The sequence below is a fragment of the Stegodyphus dumicola genome, chromosome 10 (assembly GCF_044657685.1).
Source record: "Stegodyphus dumicola isolate Sdum_Otavi_A_Nest chromosome 10, ASM4465768v1".
Lineage (NCBI taxonomy): Eukaryota > Metazoa > Arthropoda > Arachnida > Araneae > Eresidae > Stegodyphus > Stegodyphus dumicola.
The window spans coordinates 151,576,452-151,601,013 of record NC_140777.1 but is presented as its reverse complement, the minus strand read 5'-3'; the positions used below and the strand labels follow the sequence as shown (position 1 = coordinate 151,601,013).

The following is a 24,562-nucleotide window of genomic DNA, read 5'->3' as shown; positions in this document are numbered from 1 at the left end:
TTCCCATCTCTAAATTTCGTATAAAGTCTTGTTTTAATGAGTTTGGATTTGTTCTAGCAAAACAAATATTAATTCATATAAATGTTAATATAAATGTCTCATTCATAAGTAGAATCATATTAATCTAATCTATTGAAAAAAATTGAAGTAATGTATGCGATTATAATTATAATTCAATTCAAAGCTTTTTTGGAACAACTTGAAAAGTGACGTGCCGCAAGCTCAAAAGTACTTTCAAACTGGTTGTATTAAAGTGCTATAGGAAATTTTTAGTAATATCCGTAAGAGATAAACGACGATTACAAAGCACCAAACCTCTTTCAGTGTTGAAAGCTACAAAATCGGGGTCTTCTAAGTCCTGCATAAAATACTATATAGGATACTACAGCTCACAAATAAACTATAGTAGAAAAATCAGTCTTCAGTTTTAGATGACAACTCGTATTTCGATTCAGATTTAGATAATATATTCCGCTTTGAGCGTATACTTGTATTCTTGCTTTCAAATGCAAGAGCAAATTGTGGTTAATACAGAATCCTATGAGCGAAAAAAAAAGCTAAAACACAATCTGAAACTTGATTACACACACACAAAAACAGACGCAAAAAAAATTAATTAATTAAATAAATAAAATAAAAATTCTGAGCTCACAGACTCCTACTAACACACTTATACTCACTCCTACTAACGCACTTTTTTTGTCTTTTTAGCATTACTACTAAGCTTCATTTTATCACTTACGCCATTATAAGTTTTGGCATATATTTTTTTCTCAATTCATCACATCAATGTTCAGTTTCCTTATTAAGATGGCTTTGCAAAATTTTTTTTTTGCCTTTTTATTATTAATGTTTTTTGTTTTACTTTTGTTAACAAAAAGCTTTGTTAAGAAAAAAACTTTGTTAACAAAAGTAAACAAAATGTTTTTTGTTTACTTTTGTTAAATATCACGTTCTTGACGCTTATGCCATATAAGATCCGATTCCACAGCAAAATATTTAAAAACAGCATATCTTTAGAATTTCCGATAGACAATCTCGCGCCCTGGAGATAAAAATGTTTTTTTTTTTTTTTTTTTTTTCTGTAAAGTGTTGCCATTGCTCACTTTGAAATCGTTGAGTTTGCTAATCAAAAATTAGTTTTTTTAGTTTTACAAAATATAAAATAGATAATAAAACAAATTCGAAATTCAAAATTCGGGTTTCCATGTGTTCATGTTCGGGTGGAAAACTACCGTACGGAAAATTTGACCGTGCCCGGTAAAAATTTGATGCGAGAAACACGCACACATTTATGCAGATTATCCATTATTTAATTTCTTTAAATATAATGCAGCGCGATAATATTTGGTGGCAACAATTTGAAAAGTGATACGCTGTTTATAGAGATTCAACGCAAAGTGCCGTTTCGATATTAATATCCGATTCGGATTCAACGTTGCTTTTGGGCTAATAAAATAAAATAGGGACTGAGTTCTTATTTTTTTTTTTTTTTTTTTTTTTTTTTCGATAATATAATTTCTGTATCAAGCAAATATAGATTTAATTTTTAATTTTATACATTTACTTGAACTTTCGAAAATTAAAGCTGCTACTATTCAGAAAAATTGCTTTCGTTCAATTGAGTTCTTCCTTTCTTTATATCTGAAAAAGTCTCTTGTAAAGGGAAAGATATATATGTTACGGTGAAACACCGAAATCTGGAGAATGTCGACATTCACCGGTGAATGTCAACATTCACATAGTCTCTTGGTGTATGTCCGAAATATTTTCCAAATAGTCTTATTTCTGACTTATGACAATGTCGACATTCACCATGTACTAATGGTGAATGTTGAACATATAACAATATTATATTTTCTTCTTCGTAATTCAGTCGCGAATAAACGCACTTGAGATTTGAAATAAGAAGTTAAGAACATGAGAACCTAAAACACACAATACATTCAAAATGAGAAAGGAAAATAATAGAATTTAAAAACTTACTTAATTATACAGTACGTTCTAAATGAGAAAATAAAATAAATAACAGTAATAAAAAACTTACTAAATTATGTGATTCAAATCTTATTTATTGCAACAACTTAAACTATTATGGCACTTTATGACCTCTCTTTTCGACTTACACCAGAGCATATCTATGATAATATATATCTATCTATTATCATAGATATAATATATATCTATGATAATATATGTCGACATACACCGGTGAGGGTCCGAATATACAAGAATGTAATGCAATATTTGATCTTTCACCAACGTATTTGGGTGAATGTTAACATTCTCCGGTGAAAGTCGACATTCTCCAATTTCGGTCTTTCACGGTAACATATACACAGATTCAGCATTATTATGGATCTGAATATGACATTTTGGGCGCAGAAACTATTGAAAAATAACCAATCCTAATAATTTCAATTTCTGCTGTTACTTTCTGCATTTCTTACTTAAAAACAGTGAGTTTCAAATTGTGTATTATCCGAGGGTCTATTCAAATTTTTTAGATACCAAATGTCTCTTTTAAAGGTACACATAGTACTTTATTCCTTACTAGTTGCGTAGTGATTTTGATACATTAGTTTAAATGTAAATATATATTTACCTATTTATTTGTTTACTTATTTTTTAAACTTTTTATTATTATTATTATTATTTATATATATATATATATATATATATATATATATATATATATATATATATATATATATATATATTTTTTTTTTTTTTTTTTTTTTTTAAGTTTCCAAACCTATACCATTGCCAGTGATCTTATTGGAATCAGCTTAGGAGAAAGTAATGAGACTTACACCCTTCCTCCGGACAGTGAAAATTTTCGAATTGTCTTATATCATGCTCCGAAACCTATGAATGCTATTCCAAAATGTGTTTTTCTGAACTGGAATAATTTTAACAAGTAAGCGGATTTTAAAATCTTCGTTACGAAAGTTTAATCTTAAGGAAAGAAACCGTACTTTTCTATTAATGGGGCGCTACTAAGGTCGAAACATAAATATTGGCTTGAAATCTAACTAGATGACGGCTAAACTGAGGATACATAAAGCTTCATGAAAAGACTTTTACTAAAGTAATTTTGAGTGTCCTGTCCTAAGCTTTATGAGTATAACTCTGTTTTCCCATGTTATTTCTTAATAATGTATATTCGTACTGCCTAACTTCTTAATCATTCGAAAACTCGGTGAGTTTTGAAAATTTACAAAAACGAAACACAGATTGACTTCAGCTGTATAAAAACGTTCTGCCATTTCAAGAGAAGCTAATTTTGCATTGATTCTTTAAATAATTCATGTTTAAATTGAAAAGAAACTCTCAATGTGAGACTGTGTTGGTTGTACCGCCAAAATTCAAATCCAAAGTAAGTTTATTTTCTAACTACTTTTAATTGATACATATGTTTGTAATTTATATTTTAAATGATTTTATAAATCAAACTGTTGTTAATACTGACTCTAAAATTATTGCTTCAGGCCAAAATTTTAATTTATCCATGAGTCTTTTAGCAAATTTGCATTAACGTTATTTTAGAATTTTAAATAAAATTTATAAATCCTCAAATTTTTTTTCAATAAATTCTCAAATCTGTAATTATGAAAAAAAAAATTTTTTTCTACTAAATTTTAGGCTTAAATTTAGAATTTTTGATTTTATAAATGAAAATTCTCTGCAGTTATTTTTTTTAATAATTTAATTCGTATATACTTTAGCCCACCAGTGGCCGAGCGGTAAAGTCGCTGAACACTGGTAGTTCGGTCCGAGGTTCGAATCCCGCGAACGGGCTGGGCTGCATGGGCGTTTTCGTGGTTTTCCCCATGTGTAACGTGTATACGAGCCAGTTTCCCTTAGAAAGTCCTCCACGAAAGGCATACCTCCCCTTAGGCAGATAGCACTCGTGTGCTTTGCCATAATTAAATACACCAACGTATATACTTTAATTTTTTATTTGATTATAACAATAAATTCATTTTCATGATTCTTTCCATTTTTTAGTTATCGTTGGGGCGGAGATAATTTCTACATTCTTCAATTTCCGTTCTTTTTATCACTAAAATTCTCGGTTTAATACTGTATTTTTACCTCATATTGTTGAAGCTGCAGCTATAAGTATGCTATATATATATATATATTATTTTCGTTAGATTAAAATTTATGAATGTTCTTTCTTCTTTTTAATTTAAATCTGACATTTAATGTTATTTTCTTAATTTTATTGCTAAGACTTTATTTTAATTTAAAAACATTTGTTAACAATTTGCATCACTTATACTATGTTTCTTTAATTCTAAACTAATTAGTGAACTGTATAAGAAAAGAACTGATATGTTTATTGACGGTATTTACTACATTCAGTACTAGTACACGCTCTGGTATGTTGCTTAATCAAATCCAGATGGCGAAGTGAATATTTCTGTCTTTCTACAATAGGTGGTGCTTAATTCTTACTTGACAATGCTTTTTCTAAATATATTTTTTTCACAGAAAATGCCGTGACTATAAGCTTTTGTAATTCTTTCTCTTGTTTTATACAGAATATAGAGAACAATACTTTAAAAACAAAAAATCAATAGCTCTCTGAAAAAAATGGACATTAATTTTATTTCCTTAAGTATTGTTCATACTTCCTGCTGAAGTTTCACGAAAGAAGAAAGATAAATTTATGAAAATAGTTTCAACTCTGTAGATGGACTTTTTTTGCTAACTTCCATAAAAATTATATCTGACTTTTTATATACTTCTAAATATATTTTCTTCCGGGTGTATTTATTTCTTGTAAAGCAGATATGCCGAACAGTAAAATATACCCAACAATTAAATGATTTAAGCGCAAATTTCAGAGATATTTTCAAGAAATCAGTAGCATATCTAACAACGAATGCTATTTTACTCGATACATTAAACTATCATTCTGTTGTTTCGTAGCTATTTTCTTAACTGTCTTTTACGCTCCCTGATTTACATCGCTAATAAGCATAGTAAAATAAAATTAATAAGTAAATTCTTTCTCAAGTTATCAGGTTCAATGTTCCGCCTTACTTTCTTTGGGAACATGCAAAGACCCTGACTCGGAACAGGGAGCTTACTAAAGCTATGTTCAATAAATGTGGGAAGTAGACAGGATACACAGGAAGGGTATACAAAACCCTTTATTTTTCACTCTTTACAATAATTTCCGTACTTCGGAATACAGAGACCAACTACTTGTGGTCTGAACGTAAGAATATAAAAATATTTAACTAAACTCTAACTTAACTTTGGAATAATAAACAAGGAAGATTGGCCGTATATTAACAGGAAGCCGTATGTAGTACAGAGAACTGTTAACACTACAATACGTTTAAAATTATCACGAGGATTAAACCTCTGGCCTGGAAGGCAACCAGCAACCGAGTAAAACTTCTAAGGCAAGCTGCCTGCTTCGACTAACTCCTTCCTCTCTCTCGCTTGGCAAAAAGCCACAACTTAAGTACTTGGCGTTCGCCAGACAATTTTTGCATTAATAAGTTAACGCTTTTAATTCTGGCCGGAAGTAGAAAATAAGAAGTGATAGTAAAGATTTAAAATAAAATAAACGTTAGTAAAACTTAAGTATCTGAGTAAATTTTGCATAAAAAATATGAACCTTTGTTTATAACTCATTAGATATAAAAATATGTAGTTAGTAAATAAATATTTTACTAACTGTGTAAGATTTAGATTAATTAAACCATTATCTTATTATTTGAACTGCACTGTCACTTTTTGTCAGCTCTCAGCAAACTGTAAAGGAGACACGTATATATATAAGACCAGAGCTCTTGAAAGTTAGAGAGTTTTGATGACGATTGTTCTATTTTCTCACCCACTTTTGGAAATTATTTATCCAGCGTTAGCCCTTTCTTCAGCCGAGTTACTCACGCAAAATTAGCTTAAGCCAACGCTTGATAGGCTTTTGATTTTGAGCTAAATTACAAATGTTGATTCAACTATTATGTTATCTGAAACAAAGCAAGCCATGGAGATTAAATTATGACCCCAAATTGTACGTTTTTTAAAGTTCAAAGTTTTAATAAAAAGATCTGTTTAAACCTTCTTCTGTATCTGTGGTTGTTTTCAAGGATGGCATGGTAAGTCTAATATCATGATAATAAGCATGATCGTCTAAATAGGGATCAAATAGACAAATAGCTTAGTGTAAGCCCACAACTGGAATTTTGCTTTGTGGAGACCCCTCTAGCGGCCGGGTGGTAAAGTCATGAACACTGGTAGTTCGACCTAGGTCCGATTCAAGACGAACGGTTTGGCTACATGGGCGTTTTCGGGATCCTTGTATAACGTGGATGTGAGCTAGTTCCCATTATAAATTCGCCCACGAAGGCATACATCCCCTTGAGCAAATATCTCTCACATGCTTTACCGTAACTCAACAAATTAAGCCAAACTAAAAGTTTAAACGCTATATTTAAAGACCTTTCAATGCAAAAGCGTTAAAACTGTTTTCGAAATTTTCCGCCACATTTTGAGAAAATTTGTTGACATAAGCTCATGCCCAAGAATCAATATTTAAGGAAACTAAGTCTTTAAATTTTTTCAAACGCCTCAGAGATGTAACATTTCCTGTTTCCTTTATCAGGAGCACTAAATATGGAGTTTGGGACACAAATGGCTGTCGTGTGATCAACTCAAGTGATTCCTACACAGAATGCGAATGTGATCATCTGACAAATTTTGCCATCCTCATGGACTTTGCCGGTTATGGGGTAATACAGCTACTATGTTATTACAATGCACTTTAATCAATAATGTACATTAATTCGGATTTAAAATTCACTTTACTAATACTGCTGTCCTACTACTAAATGCAGTTTACTTGCTGGCTTTTATTAATGTTATCAAAAAAGTTTTAACTAGAGATCAACACTGAAATATCTATGAAGTAATGTTTTAGGAAATTTTAATTGCTATATAATATTTAAAGCCAAATTTTGGATTTTTATGGATATAATAATATTACTTCTTGTTTTTTGTGTGTTCTTAAGTTTAGTGAAATAGATGAAAAAATTCTGAGCCTGTTGTCCCTCATACTCAGCTGTTTCTCCATGGTGGCTTTGACACTTACTATAGCTCTCATCTTGACTATTCGGTAAGTCCCAGAGTGATATATTTCCTTATGAATGTCCATTTAACTGCAACACTCTGCAATATTCTTTTTTTTTTTTTTTTTTTTTTTTTTTCAAGGTGATACTTAACGAACTACTTTGTATAAAAACTGCATCTAAATGTTTAGCATTAATGATAGACCGACAGACAACAGATTGCTAATCCTCATACCGTTACAGATCATTTCTCAGAAATAACAATTCGCTTTAAATAGCAAATCCAGAAATCAAAAAGTAGTAGAAGTATAAGAATGTGCAACCTTGTATAAACTAGATATCACAAACCAAACCCCAATTAACCACCTACATTCTGGACCACTCGAATGTAAAAATTGCTAGCTATCACAAAAAAGAAAAAAAAAAATAGTACTCTATGCAGGATGCAGGAATCGGCCGTAAGGGATATATCATCTTTTAACTATCACTTTACTGTTATTTAGTACTCCCATTACTTATTTTATCAACGCGTCAAGCCCATATATAACATGAATTCTGCAAACAGATTGAATCTTATGCTGACTTTCTTATACTTGCCGTCGAACGTTCTGTATCGATAATTGAAACTATTCCTCATACATCCTCAGAGCTAACCCACGCCTACCTCTTAAAGAGTAAAATTTGACATAACCATCCACATCTCTAATGCAACATATCGTCGATGTTCAAGAAAGTTTTGAAATGCCCAGAATATTCTGTAGAAAGTAGCAAGAAATAATGCGTACTTCAGATATCCTCTTTTTTATATTAAATTCCTACTGTTAGCTCACACTCTCCCTATATCTTGTTCAAATTTTCGGTCTTTAATAAAATGCTTTTTGTTTATCCGAAGTTAAAATACATTTTTTTAAACTTGTAGTGGATGACACTTGATGTTAATACAGTTTTTCACATATTAAAGCCAATTGCTACTTATTTATTCCAGTTTATCGGAACTAAAGATATGTTGGCTTTTTAAATATATTATAAGACTTACAAATAATGACCATTTATTATTATAAGATTTACAAATAATGACCATTTATTATTATAAGACTTACAAATAATGACCATTTATTATTATAAGACTTACAAATAATGACCATTTATTAGAAATTCTCACGTGCTGTAAAAATTAATTTTATAACAACTTATAAATAATAGTACATGACTGTGATAAATGGGATTGTAATATTTAACAAAAATAAGTGGCAACAGTAAGACAGAATTCTAAAGATTTTTAAAGTGCATGGAATTAAAGAATTGTAGTTTTATAGAGTTGGATGAAGCGGATGTAATGTCCCATTCTGTAGCGAACACTCTCCCCATATTTCTACGTTAACGTGATAATAATATATGTTTAAAATATAACCCTTTAAAATGACTCTTGCTTCACAAACGGAGAATGCGAAAAGAAAGCGAAAAGAAACTATAATACAAAGCAAGCGACGATTAGAGAAAAAAAAAAACATAACCTCCAAGAAAAGCTTCCTACGAAAACTCTTCGCAGCAGGTCAAGCATATGTCGCCTTGAGTCGTGTGAAATCATTAGATGGAATATTATTTGAAGAACTGGACTGCTCGGAACTCACTGGAAAGGTTCCTTGCAATCATGAAGCATTACAAGAGATGGATAGAACGAGAAATTATAGACCACCATCAGCTTCATAAATTATAAACGAAAGAATGTTAATAATGTTAATAAAAAGTAACTAAAATAAAATTTGTTTTTGTTGACCTAAGTAGGAATTAACAGCATTTTTCCATTTTGCGGCGCAAGCGATAAAGTCGCCAAAAATGATACAACCGATGTCAAACGGAATATTCTCGCTGGTAACCTTTTACGCCTCATTTTCAAAACAAGTCGCAGCCATTTCTTATCAGATTGATTGTTTCTTTCAATACGGGCATACAATTACATAGAATTTTTACCAGATAGTTCAATTTTATGCCCTAAGGCCATTCGCGGTAATTAAATCAATTAGGATGCAATCACACCGCTCACCCGAAGGCAAAAATATAGAAAAAGCAAAGTCAATTAAATTCATCAGTTCTAATGAGAATTCACTAACGAAGTAAAGCATTGCAGTTCTGCATAATTTCTAAGTAAGGTATTCATACGAATTGAAATAATTCTTGCATTTAAACTTGTACTCCAAATTAACATTTAACTTGAAATTAATGTAGGTAATTACTCAGAGAATCAGATTTTTGTAGCGTAGTTTACGTGAGATGAGATCACTTGGGGTCTCGTGGTATGAAACGGCGAATCAGGATGTTGTACCATGAAGGCATAGTAAATTCTTAAATTAATGTCTTTTTACAAATTTATTGTCTTTTTACAAAATTTTAAAAGTATTAAAATGTTTATGCCTTCAAAATAAAAAATTTCTTAGAACTAACATTTGTTAACCATTTTTTATGTGTATTGTCGCCTGTGTGTTGTCGCCAATAAAGTTGGCGAGATTTGCGCCGGCAAAATGGAAAGTACCGAATTGACTTTAAAAAAAAAAAATCATATTACTTGTTTTATATGTGCTTGTTAAATGTATGGCTTCTAGTGTCATTTTTGTTTAAAATTTATGTTATTGCTAACTATGTTTTGCATTTCATGTGTGATGTTGTGTATTAAAGAAAAATAGTGTATAATTTTGAAAATCTGTAAACAGTGCGTTTACAAATTTTAGGACTATTTTTTTAATAAATCTCAAGCGGTAAACCTGCCAAGCAGTAAATGACAACATTCATTACTATGATATGTCAACTTACGTTTTCTAAAATATTGCCTGATTGTAGACAGAATTTTCCGTGAAGTTTTCTTGGAAAATTACGGATTCACCAATAAGAATCTGCTTTCATGGATAGGGAAGTTGAGTAAAGAATGACAATAAAACTTAGTTGCAAAATGTGATTCAATTTGGATGTTTCTCAAACAAGTTGTGATTGGTAATGAAACTTCGTTCTTTACTTATAATTCTAAGATAAAAACGACAATCATATTCTTGGATTTGGAAGGTTTACCACGGAAACAAACTTCGGTCAAAAAATTGTGGATTTAATACCAAGTTAATGATACTTTTTAATTCGGAAAGGGATAATTTACAAGTAACTTGTTTCCGAGAGGCATATTGTTTTTTTTCATAAATATTTCATAAAAATGTTAAATTAAAATACCAAAAATATTCGTATTTCATTAAAACATAATTAACAAAACTGAAGAGAATCCAGTGAGCTAGGCTATAAAAAAAACTGAAGAATAACTGATTTCTGCTGCATAACAATGTGCCATTACTCAGTTACGTTTTCTTCAAGTAGTTTCTAGCAAAGAAAAGTGTCACAGTTCTCAACCTTCCTCTTCACCAGATTTGGCATTTGCTTGACTTGGTACTCTTCCATAAAAGGAAAGCTTACCTTAACTATCATTATTTTAATAGTACTGAAGAAATGTAGGAAATCGTAATCAGAGACTTCAAAATATTCAAAAAGATGAGCTCTGCGAGGTAATTTAATGTAGCTGTAAGTCAAGCTTTGTAAAGATTCACGAGGAAGGTACATTGAAGGCTAAAAAGGCAAGAATGTTACTTTTTTCAACTTTTGATTTTGTGCGAACTTAAACCTAAAATTTCGTAGACGTAATTTGTATATAACTGAAATGACTGTCCAAAGTGCTATTCTTTTGTGAGGACTTTTCGTATCTTTTAAAAAGCTTTTAATCATTTCTTGAGTACGAATAATGCACTTTTTTTTTTTTTTTTTTTTGTTTGTTTTTAAAAGTTTAAAAAAAAATATGTATTTTTATTGCAGGTCTCTTCGAAGCAGACGTAACACAATAACCTGCAATCTCGCAATTTGCTTGTTATGCATGAATATATTGGTGCAGTCGGGCTTGCAAAGAGTTGGAACTATTGTAAGTCATATTCTGTCCCTTAATTTTGCATTCAAAGTTGACGTTATAAATGCTGATACATTTTTTCCCCTAAGAGATTTCTGTGTAATTCTTTGAATTTATTTTACTTGTGTTAAAATACACAAGTATGCATATTATGAGCTAGTATGAATTGGCCAAGATTTCAATCCAGGAAGAATTTTATCTCCTAAATTAAATCACTAGAAACCTTGATTTACTGCTCTTAGGGGAAATTAATTGTAGGCTGGATAATTGAAAGGCCGATTAATCGGTACAATCTTGTAAATAGTATTTATAAATCTGATTAATGTATGTACGTATTATGCATAAAAATATTTATCTAATTAAAAATAAAGCAGTCCATTCCTCTCATCCGCTTTCCTTTTTTAATTAATTTATTATTCTGGATTGTCAATTCATAATTATATGTCATGCATTTAATATAGTTAGAGCGTTTGAGTACACTATCTTCTATTTAGCATAGTTTTATTAAAGAATCATAAGTTAGAATAGCTCTGAAATCTTTATTTAACAAGTTAGAGTTTGCTAAACTCAAATATAATACAAATCAAAGTTAACAGTCTTAACAGTCTTTACAAACATTTAAATCGAAGTATTGCAATACAGAAGTTACGAAAGGCTCATTTATAAGTTTTAAATAGTTTCAGGCTTACCTATTTGGCAATATTATCAGGAGTATGTTCCATAAAAGAAGGTAACATTCTGAAAAAGAATGAAGCACAAATATAACGTTAGCACAAATTCTTTTTTAGGATTTCTTTTCATCTGAAACTCAAGTAGAATCTTCTCTCGCCCAATATACCATTTGCCCTCGTTTGTTCTTGACGTTACCGAGTTTCATTATGCAAAAATGACACTAATTTATTCTAACACATATCATAATATGATTTACATACTTGCAATTAATTAATGCTTTCTGGTATTATTTGTTTGATTTCCTTATTTAACACATTCCTTTTTCCCTTCTTCGAATCCACCATTTTAGTTCAACGCAAATTTTAAAAAGCAACAATTAAAATCTTTTAAACAAATGTTACTCATAGCGAATAATTTCTTATCATAAGTCAGGAGGAATAATTTGTTACCCACTGAAAATACAAAATTATCTTGAATTCAAAATACCAGAAAAAAAAAAAAGAAAAATATAAAAGTCTGAAAGCTTTCAGATTTTACATTACGCCCAAAAGGTCGTTTTTTTTTAACGTTTTGTGTCCTACCTTTATTTATTAAATATCATGTTCTTCGCACTTAAACATAAAATTCAATTCAACAGCAACATCATAAAATATTTAAAATAGCGTATCTTTAGAATTTCCGATACACAGTTCCGCGCGCTGGAGGAAACAATGTTTTACTTTCTGTACAATATTGTAATTGCTCTCTTTGAAATCGTTGAGTTTGTTAATCAAAAATTCGTTAGAGTTTTAGAAAATATGAAATAGGTAATAAAACAAATTCCAAATTCTAAATTTCGGCTTCCAGGTACCCGTTTTCGAGTGGAAACATATGTTATTCAAAATTTGATGAGTCTAGGTACCATTGTTTTATCACAATGCGAGAAACATGCATGCATTCAAGCAGATTCTTCATTATTTAATTTCCTTAAATATAATACAGGACTCTAATATTTGGGGGAAGCAATTTGAAAAGTGAACCGACATTTATAGTGAGTCAACGAAAAATGCCAAAACGAAATTAATAATCTTTCTGGGCAAATTACCCCTTTGGACAAAAAAATTATAATTCTAAAAAAGCAAATAATCTTCATTTCGTGAATCTAGAGAAAAATATTATATAGTTATTAATTGTAGCAGCATATTATGAACTTAATAGATGGGAGATAATTCATTGTACTAAATGTCTGTAAAAGAATATAATCATCTTACTTGTATTGATCGAGAATAACTAATTTCTTAACTTATTTACATATTCAAACACATGAAAAAATAACAATCCTGACCTGAAGGATAAGATTGCCTATATTTAAATTATCATTAGCAGTGTTCTTGTTCAACTGCACTTAAACAGGAAAGCTGACTCTTAAGTGGAAGATGTTAAGTAATGCCTCTGAGGCGAGAGTATAGGAAATAATCACATTAATCACTTGTGTGTTCTCGTGGTCACACAGCTATCGGAAGATCCGTGGTTCAAAGGCCGGAGAGGCTACAAGGGATTTCTTTCGTTTCTTCCAGAAATTTTAATAGTTTATAAAATAGCGCCTGAATATGTGCATAAAAAATACGTGAGGTTTATCTAATTAGAATAACTAGTTCTTTTATACTTGGAATTTTTAATGTCCGTTCTCTCTTTCCGCTTCACAACCAGAAAGCAAATAAGTCTTCGGCCTTGCATTATACTTGCCGATAGTTAAATTCGCGCCGGTGAAGTCCGAGCCAATTTCGTGTTAAATTACGCTATGTAGACTTTGGCTATTAGTTACTCAAATTTAGCTTTAAATTTCAATTTCAACCTTGAGTTCTTTCCATAAAAATTGGCGAACTGTACGCAGCTGGAGTTCCTTTTGTTCAACGCATGTAGTTTAAGTCTCTGTGGTACTTTTGAACGAATATCATACAGAAGATAAAGACAACACTTTTTAGCATATTTTTTAAACTTAGCGATAAGTCTATTAACGCCTACAAAGATTTCTAGTCACAATTTCCAATAGTGAAAGACTTTAAACTTTATAAATTTACTTAAAGATAATTCGTCATCACTTAGATCGGGTAGAACAGGTTCCCTGCCCCTTCCCATTCTGCTTTAATTGGATGAATGCAAGGAATTATCGCATTCGCTATCATGGTGTAAGTAATGAGTACGCCCGTCTAGCTATCAGAAAATCCGTATTTCGAAAAATGGAGACAGTACAGTTTATTTTCTTGTTTCTTGCTCTGAAAAATCTAATGGTCTCTGCAAATAGACTGAGCATGTCTCTGTCTGAGTACATTTTATTAGAACTGGCAGTGGAAATTATACTCGCGATAAAGTATTTTAACAAGAAAACTTCCAATTACAGGATAAGATGGATTCTATTAAACAATAAAATATTATGTTAGACTGATAAGAATTCATAATATTTTATGTTAGACAATAAAATATTATGTAAGTTTTTACAACACTCTTTCGTTTACAATCGCAATCACCATACACCCTAATCACCATACATTATTTGTTTTCTCCGCCTCATCTAGCGCTGTAGTTCATTTTAGCTTTCATTCGTGCAGTTTTGATGAAATGTGTTTCATTTATAAACTAAATTTATTTTCATAAACTAAATTTATTTTTATAAACTAAATTTATTTTTATAAACTAAATTAATTTTCATAAACTAAATTTATTTTCATAAACTAAAATGAAATGGCGAAAAAATAACGAGGGGACTTTTCTGCAGTTGCCGTCATCATAGTTACCAGGGAAACCGAGAGGAGAAAAGAATTTTGAATGGCCTATTCAGACTATAATATTGACCAACAAACTATAATACTGTTAATCTTGAATGCCGAATTTATTTGGCATAATTATTCTATCTCTCAAAATAACAAGAGAAAAATATAAAAATATTTTTCAGCAAAACATAATTTCCCATTATATACGCTTCATACGTGAACACAACTTGAAATCACTGCATAATAATATTGCATTTTTGGTGTTTGGAGTAGGAAATTAAACAATTTTTCGAGAAATGTTTCATCTGGAATGGACAGTGAGTAAAGAAACTAAAATTTTATAATTATATACAGTGATGAATGAAATTATTTGCTTAATTATAGAATCCATTTTAAATACTAGAAAACTGTATATCTGTAAGAAAATGTTGATGTAGGTGTTGTCTCCCATCAGCTTGCACAATGTAAACAGTTCAAAACGTTGCAAGCGTATGTTAACCATTGCCACTTTAAAAGGTCAAAACTGTAGATCACAGCACAAGTTAAGAGTTAATATTTCGCACGTATCTTTATCATCAAGGATTATAATTTCCTATTTTGTCTTTACCTGTGCTTCATTCTGAAATAATGCTTCAGATAAAGCATGAATTGCTAAAGCGAAACAATAATCGGTGTTTGATACTCAAATATGTCGGATGAGGTAAGGTAAGAATTATTTTCGTTATTTTCTTTCATTCCATTATTATACATGGTTCTAACTTCTAACTAACCTATAGAACTCTAAACTAACCCATAGAAAATATGGTCAAATATCCATCACATCCCTCCTAAAAACTCATCAGATGGTAATAAGAAAGTGACTGATTTAAATTTGAATTAATGTATGACAATTTGACTATTAATTAATCCGATCTAACTTTTTCTCAAAATTTATATTGAAGTCAGAATGATTACATTTCACTTTAAAAAAATGAAATTGACAGACAATGTAGAAATCTGTGATATTAATAGATTTTATTTATTTTATTTTCAATTTTTATATTATTTTCTTGACACTGTGATTACGCTAAATTTCTGCAGTTATATTTAGAAACAGCTTCTAGAAATTCTTTGTTATTATTAATAATATTGTGATTGTATATTGTTTCCCAGCTGTGAGAAAATAATATACAAGTTTCAAATTTTCGTTTCTTATGAGAAGTGCAGAATTTTTTTGTCACTTAGAATGATTCTACAATCAAAGTACATGAAGTTAATAATAATAATTTTTGAAAATGTGTGACATGAAGCTTTGAAATAGTATTATTATCATTAAAATATTATAAACACAAAATTTCAATCCTTCTGATGAAAGTAAAAATGTTTTAGTTTTAGTTTTTTTTTTTTTTTTTTTTTTTTTTTTTTTTTTTTTTTTCTAAGGTTCTGAGTCATTAGGAAAAGGGAATAAAAATGTTTATTTACTTAAATTTAAACTTTTCTTTATTTAACCTTTGTAAGCTGGGAGCTCTAATTATTATGAAACTAAATAAAACGATTTATTCCCTAATTCAGTGACGTCACTGATTCTGCACTGAGATTTTGATTTCAATGAGTGCTAATATAATCTCGTAGGACTCGTCGCAAGCTATATTAAAGGGTTGCTTTGCATTTTTTACTGTTTTATTTTTTGTATAATCAAATATTGACATAGTGGAAGTTTTTACGTAAGTACATTTTTGAAAAAAATTCTGAGGGGGAGGGGATTACGCGGCGACATATACAACGGTATCCACCAAGGCCAGGAATGTCTTCGTGGAGGGTTTTATAAGGGAAACTGAATGGCATCCACATTACACAAAAGAAAAACCACGAAAGCACAAATTCTGCCAGTTTATTCGCGTGCATTCGAACTGACAATGCCGAGCGTTACTTTATTTCTCTGCCGCTGGCAGACATACTAGAATATAAATGTAACATACCTTAAATTTTGTCTTGTCCCAATTACTTTAAGCATAAATCACATTCGCTAACTTGAATTCATTTGTTCATTTTTTAACTAAATTATTCTTTGTTCAGTTCATATCAGAACTGTGCACAGTTTTCCTTAAGAACAGTTTGAGCAACGTGGAGCACAGAATTAAATACAAAAAACAAAAAAAAAATCATATTTATAATTAAGTATATTTTGGGAACACCACACAATAAGCAATATTTAACAAAGCCAAAAGAAATTACTAAATATGCTAGCATCACGAATAAGTACAGTAAAGTACAGTTATCGTTATTTCAGCTTTGTAATATTTCATTTATAATTGTCAAAATATCGTAATGTTTTAAAGCATATCCTATTAAAGAAAAATATTTTGAGCTCATTAGATATAATGTTTCCCTCTAGGGAAATATGAGCAACTGAAATAAGATTAAATAGTGAAGGTCATTGTTGTAAGTTTATGTATTTCTATAAGCATAATCAGTTTATAATAATTTGCACAACAAGGATCAACTGTTTAACTGTTAGAAATTTATTAACTTACACTCATTGTGGGAGTTTGCAGTTGGCTAAATTATTAGGACTCGAATATGAAAATATGCATTTTAGTTGCATTCTAAAATCCTTAAAGGGTGTTGGAACTCAAAAATCTTCAAAAAATTGCGATTTCGGATTTTTGAATTTTCAGATTCTCTACACTTTTATCTTTCTAAAAATACCATTCTTTAATCTCTATGAAAATTAGAACTGTAAAAAATCTAGTTTTAATTTGTCGTCGACTACTTTGATCAATGATGATTTTTACATAAAAACGCGTTTTTCTCCAAACGTGGTTTTTTTATATTCGATGTATCTTTTCTCAGGAACTACTGCTCACAGGTATCTAAAATTTGTATGGCTTATTTATTAGGTTTCCTAATATTTATTGAAATGAGCTTTTTGTGATAAACTAGGAAAAAAATTTTTTAATTTTTTTTGTGTGAGAAAAGTGCTCAATTTTACTATGCCTAACAAAATATTCTGTAGATTACTCTAAAATTCAAAATGTTTCAAAAGCCAATTTCAGTATAATCAAATAGGTATACTATAATTACACAAAAAGTTTCAAGCGTGTATCTAGAGCAGATTTTGAGAAAAGGTACATCGAAAATGGCCCTTTTAACATTGCCGTTGTAGGGGTTGCTCATACCCCTTATTAAATGGATTAAGCTCTTGACTTATCCCGCAATGGTGAAAACTAGCAGAGAACGCTGTTACGTTATTTCTTACCGTATACATGTGTTACCTTTGTACAAATAAAAGGACAAAATCGTCAAATAAGTATCCAACATCTCACTGTAATGACAGAGAGGTATGTTGTTTTGTCAATTTTACGTTTCAGTATCCTACAAGAGTTCTAATTTTAAGTTTCAAAGTATGGTAATGCTAAACATCTATATTCCAAGAAGGACTAAAATAGAAAAATCAAAATAACTCAGGATGAAATCCGTAGTCCTGAAGAAATGAGATATATGAGGATTTAGAAAAATGTCATTCTAAATTATGCTAATAAAAGCGCAGAAATATTTCGATACTTCTTGTTATTCATGGTGTTTGGTGTATTTAATTACGGCAAAGCACACTAGGGCTATCTGCCTATGGGGAGGGATGCCTTCGTGGAGGACTTTCTAAGGGAAACTGGCTCGTATACACGTTACACATGAGGAAAACCACGAAAATACCCATGCAGCCAGCCCCGTTCGCGGGATTCGAACCTCGGACCGAACTACCAGTGTTCAGTGACTTTACCGCTCGGCCGCTGGTGGGCCTCTCTTGTTATTCATGAATTTATCCATTATGAATACCTCACTTAAGACCAGACATTTTCGGTGTTATCTGATAGATTAGTTACTCCTATTTATAGTTAATTATTGAACAATTTGATATGACCATTAGGTAAGCAAATTTTTTTTTCTTAAAAAAGTGTACTTATTTACTAGCATATTTTCTGGTATTAAAGACAGACATTCAAATCTTATTTTATATACATGCTAAAATATAAAACTCTTTGCCAATGCACAGAGTGTTAATCAAATAGTTTTGTTTCTGCTCATATTTGTTCTGACGTGTAAAGAATAACAACATTTTTTTTAATTAATATTTTTAGCCCAAAGAAAACAAAAATTAATAATTTATTAATTTTATTATTTTTATTTTTTAATATTAAATTAAATTTATAATTAAATATTTATTTAAATATTATAATACATTTAAATGAATATTTTTAGCCCAAAGAAAATAAAAAATCAGTGAAAAAATTACCGTAGAAACTGCGAAGTTATGTTTGTCGTCTACTAAAACAATATTTGTTGCTTAGGATATTTTGAGATCCATAACTTTTTTTTTTTTTTTTTTTTTTTTTTTAAATCTATTCGATTTTGACTCGATCATTCTCAAAACGCCGAGTCTTCACAAGCGATGTTTCAACAATAAATAAAAAATTAATTGAAATTGGATTAAATTTTAACTAGATTCTATATTTCAAATCAACATTATACGAAATATAATATTATCATACAGTTCGGGAAAATAATTTTCGTTAGTAGTTATAAATATATAGCAAAAAAAAAAAAAAAAATTATTCCTTTCTTTTTTTTCTTTTATAATAGTTTTATATTCTTGTTCTGTATCTATAGAGTTTAAATTGCGCCGGACTCCAGCTCCAGTTCTTCTTAGTTTTGGGGATAAATTCTAATTCTAGTCGGAGCTCACCGGAGCCATAATAAGAAAGCTTTGGCACTTCTTTTATGCAACTGAACAACAATTTCAGTAGAAATTTGATCTTGAAAATTTTATTTTTAGCAATAAAATTATATTAAAAATCGCTTATTAAATTTTAATTTATCTCTTTGCATTTTATTTAATTTTAATTACTTAAGTACTTTAATCCTTAATTATTCAATTATTTTAATAAATAATCATAAATTAAATAATAATTATCAATTAAATAATAATTAGTAAACATTAAATATTAACATCCATTTAATTAAATGACCATAGCAATTAAACCATTATTAATTAACTATTCAATTTTTAAATTATTAATGATTTTAATAGTCATTTTATTAATTTATTTACTCTTGTTCCTCTTTCTTGACGGCCATCCATAGGGCTCCGCCACTTCTACTTTTAGAAATTAAGCCCTGTGTACCTACTACATATTTTACATTTAAATCACAATGATATCTATAAAAGTAAATGCTAATTTTAAATTATGTTGGATGTATTTCATTCTTAAATGAAATCCATTCAGTAAAATTCTAAAATCGATCGATTACTATAAATTAAGTTCTACTGATAATTCAATCAAAAACTAAAATTTCTCATAGAATACAGTAGATGGCGCCAGCCGTGTTATGAAATCATTTGATTTTACAAAGCACTGCTAACTAAATATCTAAAAATTTACAGCGTTTTTACCTTTACGTGACACAATAATATTACTTAAAAAAATTCATTTTATCTGTAGTGGTATATCAGCTAATTGAGAAAGACACTAATTTCAAAGTTATGCATTATACTTATATCGATTTAGTTCTCAAATGCCTTACACTAAAGGATATCTAAACTGAAAATTTCAAGAAGAAAATGAAAAAATCAATATGAAGATGTTTGAATGCTTCAGCTATAAATCAGTGCTACCTTTTCTTTCATATTCGAAACATTTCATATGCTATCTACAAACATGGCATAATTTTATCACGTGGTATAGTACTTTTTAGTGATGGCACCTTAATTGCTGTGTTTTAGTACTTTCTCAGTTTAATCGCTTAAAATATACGTAAATGATAAGGAATAATCATTGAAAACTTGAAATAACATATGAATACGAAACATAATATACAAACAGATTTTTATAGCTTCATTAGACATAAAGAGATGTGTCAGGATGGCCGAGCGGTCTAAGGCGCTGCGTTCAGGTCGCAGTCCACTTCTGTGGGCGTGGGTTCGAATCCCACTTCTGACAGACGTTGTATTTTTAGTCGAGATTTTATACATTGCAGTGCGATTGTAAACCTTCCATTTATTTTGCAGTCGCTCTCAAAAGGTTGTAAAAGCAGCAATATTAATTTCCTAAATGTGATGCCAATTCAGAACTATTAACGCAATATAATTTTATAAGGAAGATGTTTTAAGAGTGCAAAATTGAAGAGGTAGAATAGAATAACTTACATCATTTCGCACTAGTTTAGGTATACTTCAGAAAGCTTGATTTATTTTTGAATTTTACTTAAGTAAATTTATTTATTTATTTATTTCCTAAATAATCCTGTTTATTGCACTGATGACATTAGTCACTTGATTTTAACGATAGGCAATGATCAATGATCTCATTAGACAACTGAAAAAATAATCTAATTTTTAAAATTTATTTATTTAATAAATATTCTGTAATTAAACAAGGCTAAAATTCACCCGAAATTCTTCTTTACTTGCGTAAATAATTTACTTCATTATCTTAGACGTGACTGCAACGTCCTGAATTTTGAAAATTTTGGAAAACGCCTGAGCGTGTCAGGATGGCCGAGAGGTCTAAGGCGCTGCGTTCAGGTCGCAGTCCACATCTGTGGGCGTGGGTTCGAATCCCACTTCTGACAAAAAGAATTCTTTCCTTAATATATTAAAACTGATTATTTATTAAAATTTTCAAAAGACCATTTTCATGCCCTTCCCTTTTCTTCTAAGCATTACTATAAGACAAATGAACATTAATGGAACGTATGCGTAATTGGAAATTTCTAATGATTGTATTTTATTGCAACAACTATTAGAAGGAAATTTATTTCTAGTTAAAAGGTAATACCATAACAGAATTACATATATAGTAGAATTCTAACTATCCGGGCTAACGGTGGTACTGCTACCTATATTTATATTTATTCTAAAAATTCTTAAGAGATCGTATATATAAAATGCGCGCGAAGTAAATATTTATCAAGAGATGTTTTCCGTGGGAGATGTGTTTTACTTTGACTGAGATTAAGAAATAAAATAAAATACCTTTATTTTCATGAGACAAAACAACGCAGCGCACATCAAAAAACTAATAGCACGTAAATGAAAAATAGTGAACGGCGTTTTATATAACAAAAATTCCTTTAGTGGGGAGGAATAATTTGTTCTTTGATTCATGGGCCCAATATGTAACACATTTTGTTCTATGCTACAGCGAACGGAGCTAAGCTATGTTTAATAAATTTATCAAATGTTAATTTAATAAATTAGTTTGATAAATTAATTTTTAAACAGTAGTTATGTTACGTTTATTAATTTATTGATTATGCCTCCCTTAATTCCATGAGTCACAGCTTAGCATATCGTAAATGCTAAGCTATGACCGTTGGAAACCATGTAGAAGAGAAATAACATTTCGGAAACTTGTGGTCTTAAAATAATAAAGGCATATTTTTTTTTTTTTTTTTTAATTCATTACTTTAGAAATTTCATACAACAAAATGTCAAAATCCAGTTCAAGTTACAGTGGCTGTTCGCTCATTTTTAAGATGATCTTGGTTTGCTGTAAAATATAACCTTCTGCTTGGAATGTTTTTTAATTCAGTTACATTTTTGAAACTATAATTTATGGTTTGCTATTTGATAGTTTTGTTTTTATGCAAAATGTCGCTTTTAAAAAAGCAGTGGATGGAAGGCTATGTTTGTGTTCTTTCCAAAGAAAATTATTCGTATCTAGTTACTAAAACACGTTTGGAAAGCCATGGTTTTTCGATATCTAAAGCTTCAATAGGTAATGTTGTCAGCAACAAAGGAGGAAAAATTTCAAAATTTAGCTTCAAGTGGAAACATTGTTTCAAATATGTATCCAAAGAAAAAAAATGGAACGTTTCGAATGTTACAAAAGTAAGATCCTTAATGTTAAAAGAAACTCCTCCCGGTCAAAGGACAGTTAAATCATTAAAATTGTCAGTATCAAATATAAACAAGTGATTAATACTGATTTTAAACTTAAAAAGGCGAAAAAACGTATGTGCATCGTCTTTCTCCACGACATATCGCCGATCGCAGAACGCGCTACAGAATTCTTTATGAGAAATATTTACCTGGATAAAAATGGAAAAGTGTTGTCACAATAGGCGAATCTTGTTTGTACTTAAATTCTTTATGAGAAATATTTACCTGGATAAAAATGGAAAAGTGTTGTCACAATAGGCGAATCTTGTTTGTACTTAAATAAATATAATAAAAAGAGATCCGTTTATTATCATCAAAGAGGAGAAAAATGTCTTAAAGCATAGTTCAAAGAAGCTAAAGAAAGTTTTTCTAAAGGATTTATGATTGCTGCTGGTTTTTCATATAACGGCAAATTAGAAGAGAGTGGAGAAAAATGTTAAGATCAGGAACGTATCTGGTACCCAATTTTTAAATATGAAATATCTTCTCTTTACACACAGTGTGATCAATCAATAGAACTGCACCAAGACAAAGCAAGCACTGACGCGTCAAAATCTGCTTTTAATTTCCTGGGAAAAAATAGAACAAGAAACAGGTATCAAGACCATATCCATCACTCATATCCCTACTAAATCTCATGATCTCTCATCAATGTATTTTTGTGCTTTTGGACTCTTAAAAAGCGGGTTATACAAATGTCGACCGACAACCTCCTTAGACTTTTGGAAAGCTATTCGAAAGCAATGGGATAAAATACCTCTGCCGATTGTAGAAAAGGCTTTACTGTCTTGGGAATTACGGTGTATAAAGATAGTGAAGAATAAAGGTTATCAAACAGAACATTTAAAACCTTAAAATTTTAAGTAAAATACACTCTTTTGCAAAAAAAATCGAAGTTCCAAGAAGGACTTTTGCGGTCGAATTTTGATATACAAAAACATCATGATCGAACCTGCAAATGGTCAAAGTTTCAAGGCTAATAAATAAACAGGAATTGGGATCATAGCGCGCATTTCTAGTGCGCAATTCGCAAAATATAAAACCAGAGGCGGAAAATTTATCTTTTTTTGTTGCTGCCATTGTAATCCGTAAAGAAGCAACTAAGGATGTCATTATGACGATATCGAAGACCTTAAAGACAACTAAACGACTTCGAACGTGGTCACATTGTAAGGTTGCGTGAAGCTGGGCGGTCATACCGAGCAATAGGCGGCCACCTGCAGCGTATAGACACTGCTGTGCAAAGATGTTGGCAGCAATGGTTGCTACAAGGAAATTGCTGACGAAATGCTAGGCAAGATAGGATGATTGTTCACCAGGCCCGAACCGCCCCTACGGTATCGTTGTTGACTATTCAACACACTACAGCCACGTCTATACCTCCCGTGGTAACGACCACCATCTCACGGCGCTTGTCTGAGGCGGGGTTACGCTCACAGAGGCCTTTAACAACACTTTTGGCTTTGACCCCACAACATCGGTGGAGTCGTCTGGAGTGGTGTCGCAGCCGATCATAATGTCTGCCATCAGACTGGCATCGTATAGTGTTCAGGGATGAATCCGACTTCACTCTTGAAGCAAATGACCACCGTGTTCGTGTCTGGAGAGGATGGAGCCAGCAGTCCCAATCAGCCTTTTTTTTTATAAAGGCATACAGCCAGAACCCCTGGTGTGATGGTGTGGGGCACTATTTCTTATGATAGCAGGTCATCTTTAGTCATCCTTCGTACATCTTTAACAGCTGAACAATATGTTGATACCATTCTGCAGCCAGTTGCATTACCCTTCATGGCACGTCATCCTGGGGCCATTTTCCAACCAGATAATGCCAGGCCACATACCGTTCGCATATCTCTGGGTTGTCTCTGTGCGGTTGATACTCTTTCTTGGCCAGCAAAGTCACCAGACCTTTCCCAAATCGAGCATGTCTGGGGCATGGTAGGCCGCCAGATTCGGGCACCACAAAACATCACAGATCTGGAGAACACAACTGACGAATACCTGGCAGAATGTGTCGCAAGATGGCATTAGGAACCTCTACCACTCCTTGCCTGGACTAATTCAAGCATGCATTGCCGCCAGGGGCGTTTCAAACAACTACTAATTTGAACACTCAATGGGTGACTGTGAGTCGTGAATAGGTACTATAACCTTGACTTTTTAATCATTTTATTGTCTGTGCATGAGCTATACACAT

The 24,562-nt window shown here is 31.0% G+C and overlaps 1 protein-coding gene and 2 non-coding genes across 12 annotated transcripts in view; all 3 read left to right on the top strand.

The window, feature by feature from the left end:
• Positions 1-24,562, top strand: part of LOC118204438 (latrophilin-like protein LAT-2) — a 134,149-nt gene that overhangs the window by 42,338 nt on the left and 67,249 nt on the right. For all 10 annotated transcript variants that reach the window (XR_015043578.1, XR_015043581.1, XR_015043580.1 and 7 more), the window contains 4 exons: positions 2,747-2,920; positions 6,632-6,758; positions 7,038-7,141; positions 10,938-11,040. Coding sequence is in view for 6 of the 10 variants with exons in the window: in XM_085825709.1 (XP_085681835.1) it covers positions 2,747-2,920; positions 6,632-6,758; positions 7,038-7,141; positions 10,938-11,040 (508 nt within the window). In the remaining 4 variants the exon portion in view is untranslated. The remainder of the gene's footprint in view (positions 1-2,746; positions 2,921-6,631; positions 6,759-7,037; positions 7,142-10,937; positions 11,041-24,562) is intronic.
• TRNAL-CAG (transfer RNA leucine (anticodon CAG)) lies at positions 20,339-20,422 on the top strand. Its single transcript has one exon. It is a non-coding gene; the product is annotated as a tRNA-Leu (tRNA).
• Positions 20,970-21,053, top strand: TRNAL-CAG (transfer RNA leucine (anticodon CAG)). Its single transcript has one exon. It is a non-coding gene; the product is annotated as a tRNA-Leu (tRNA).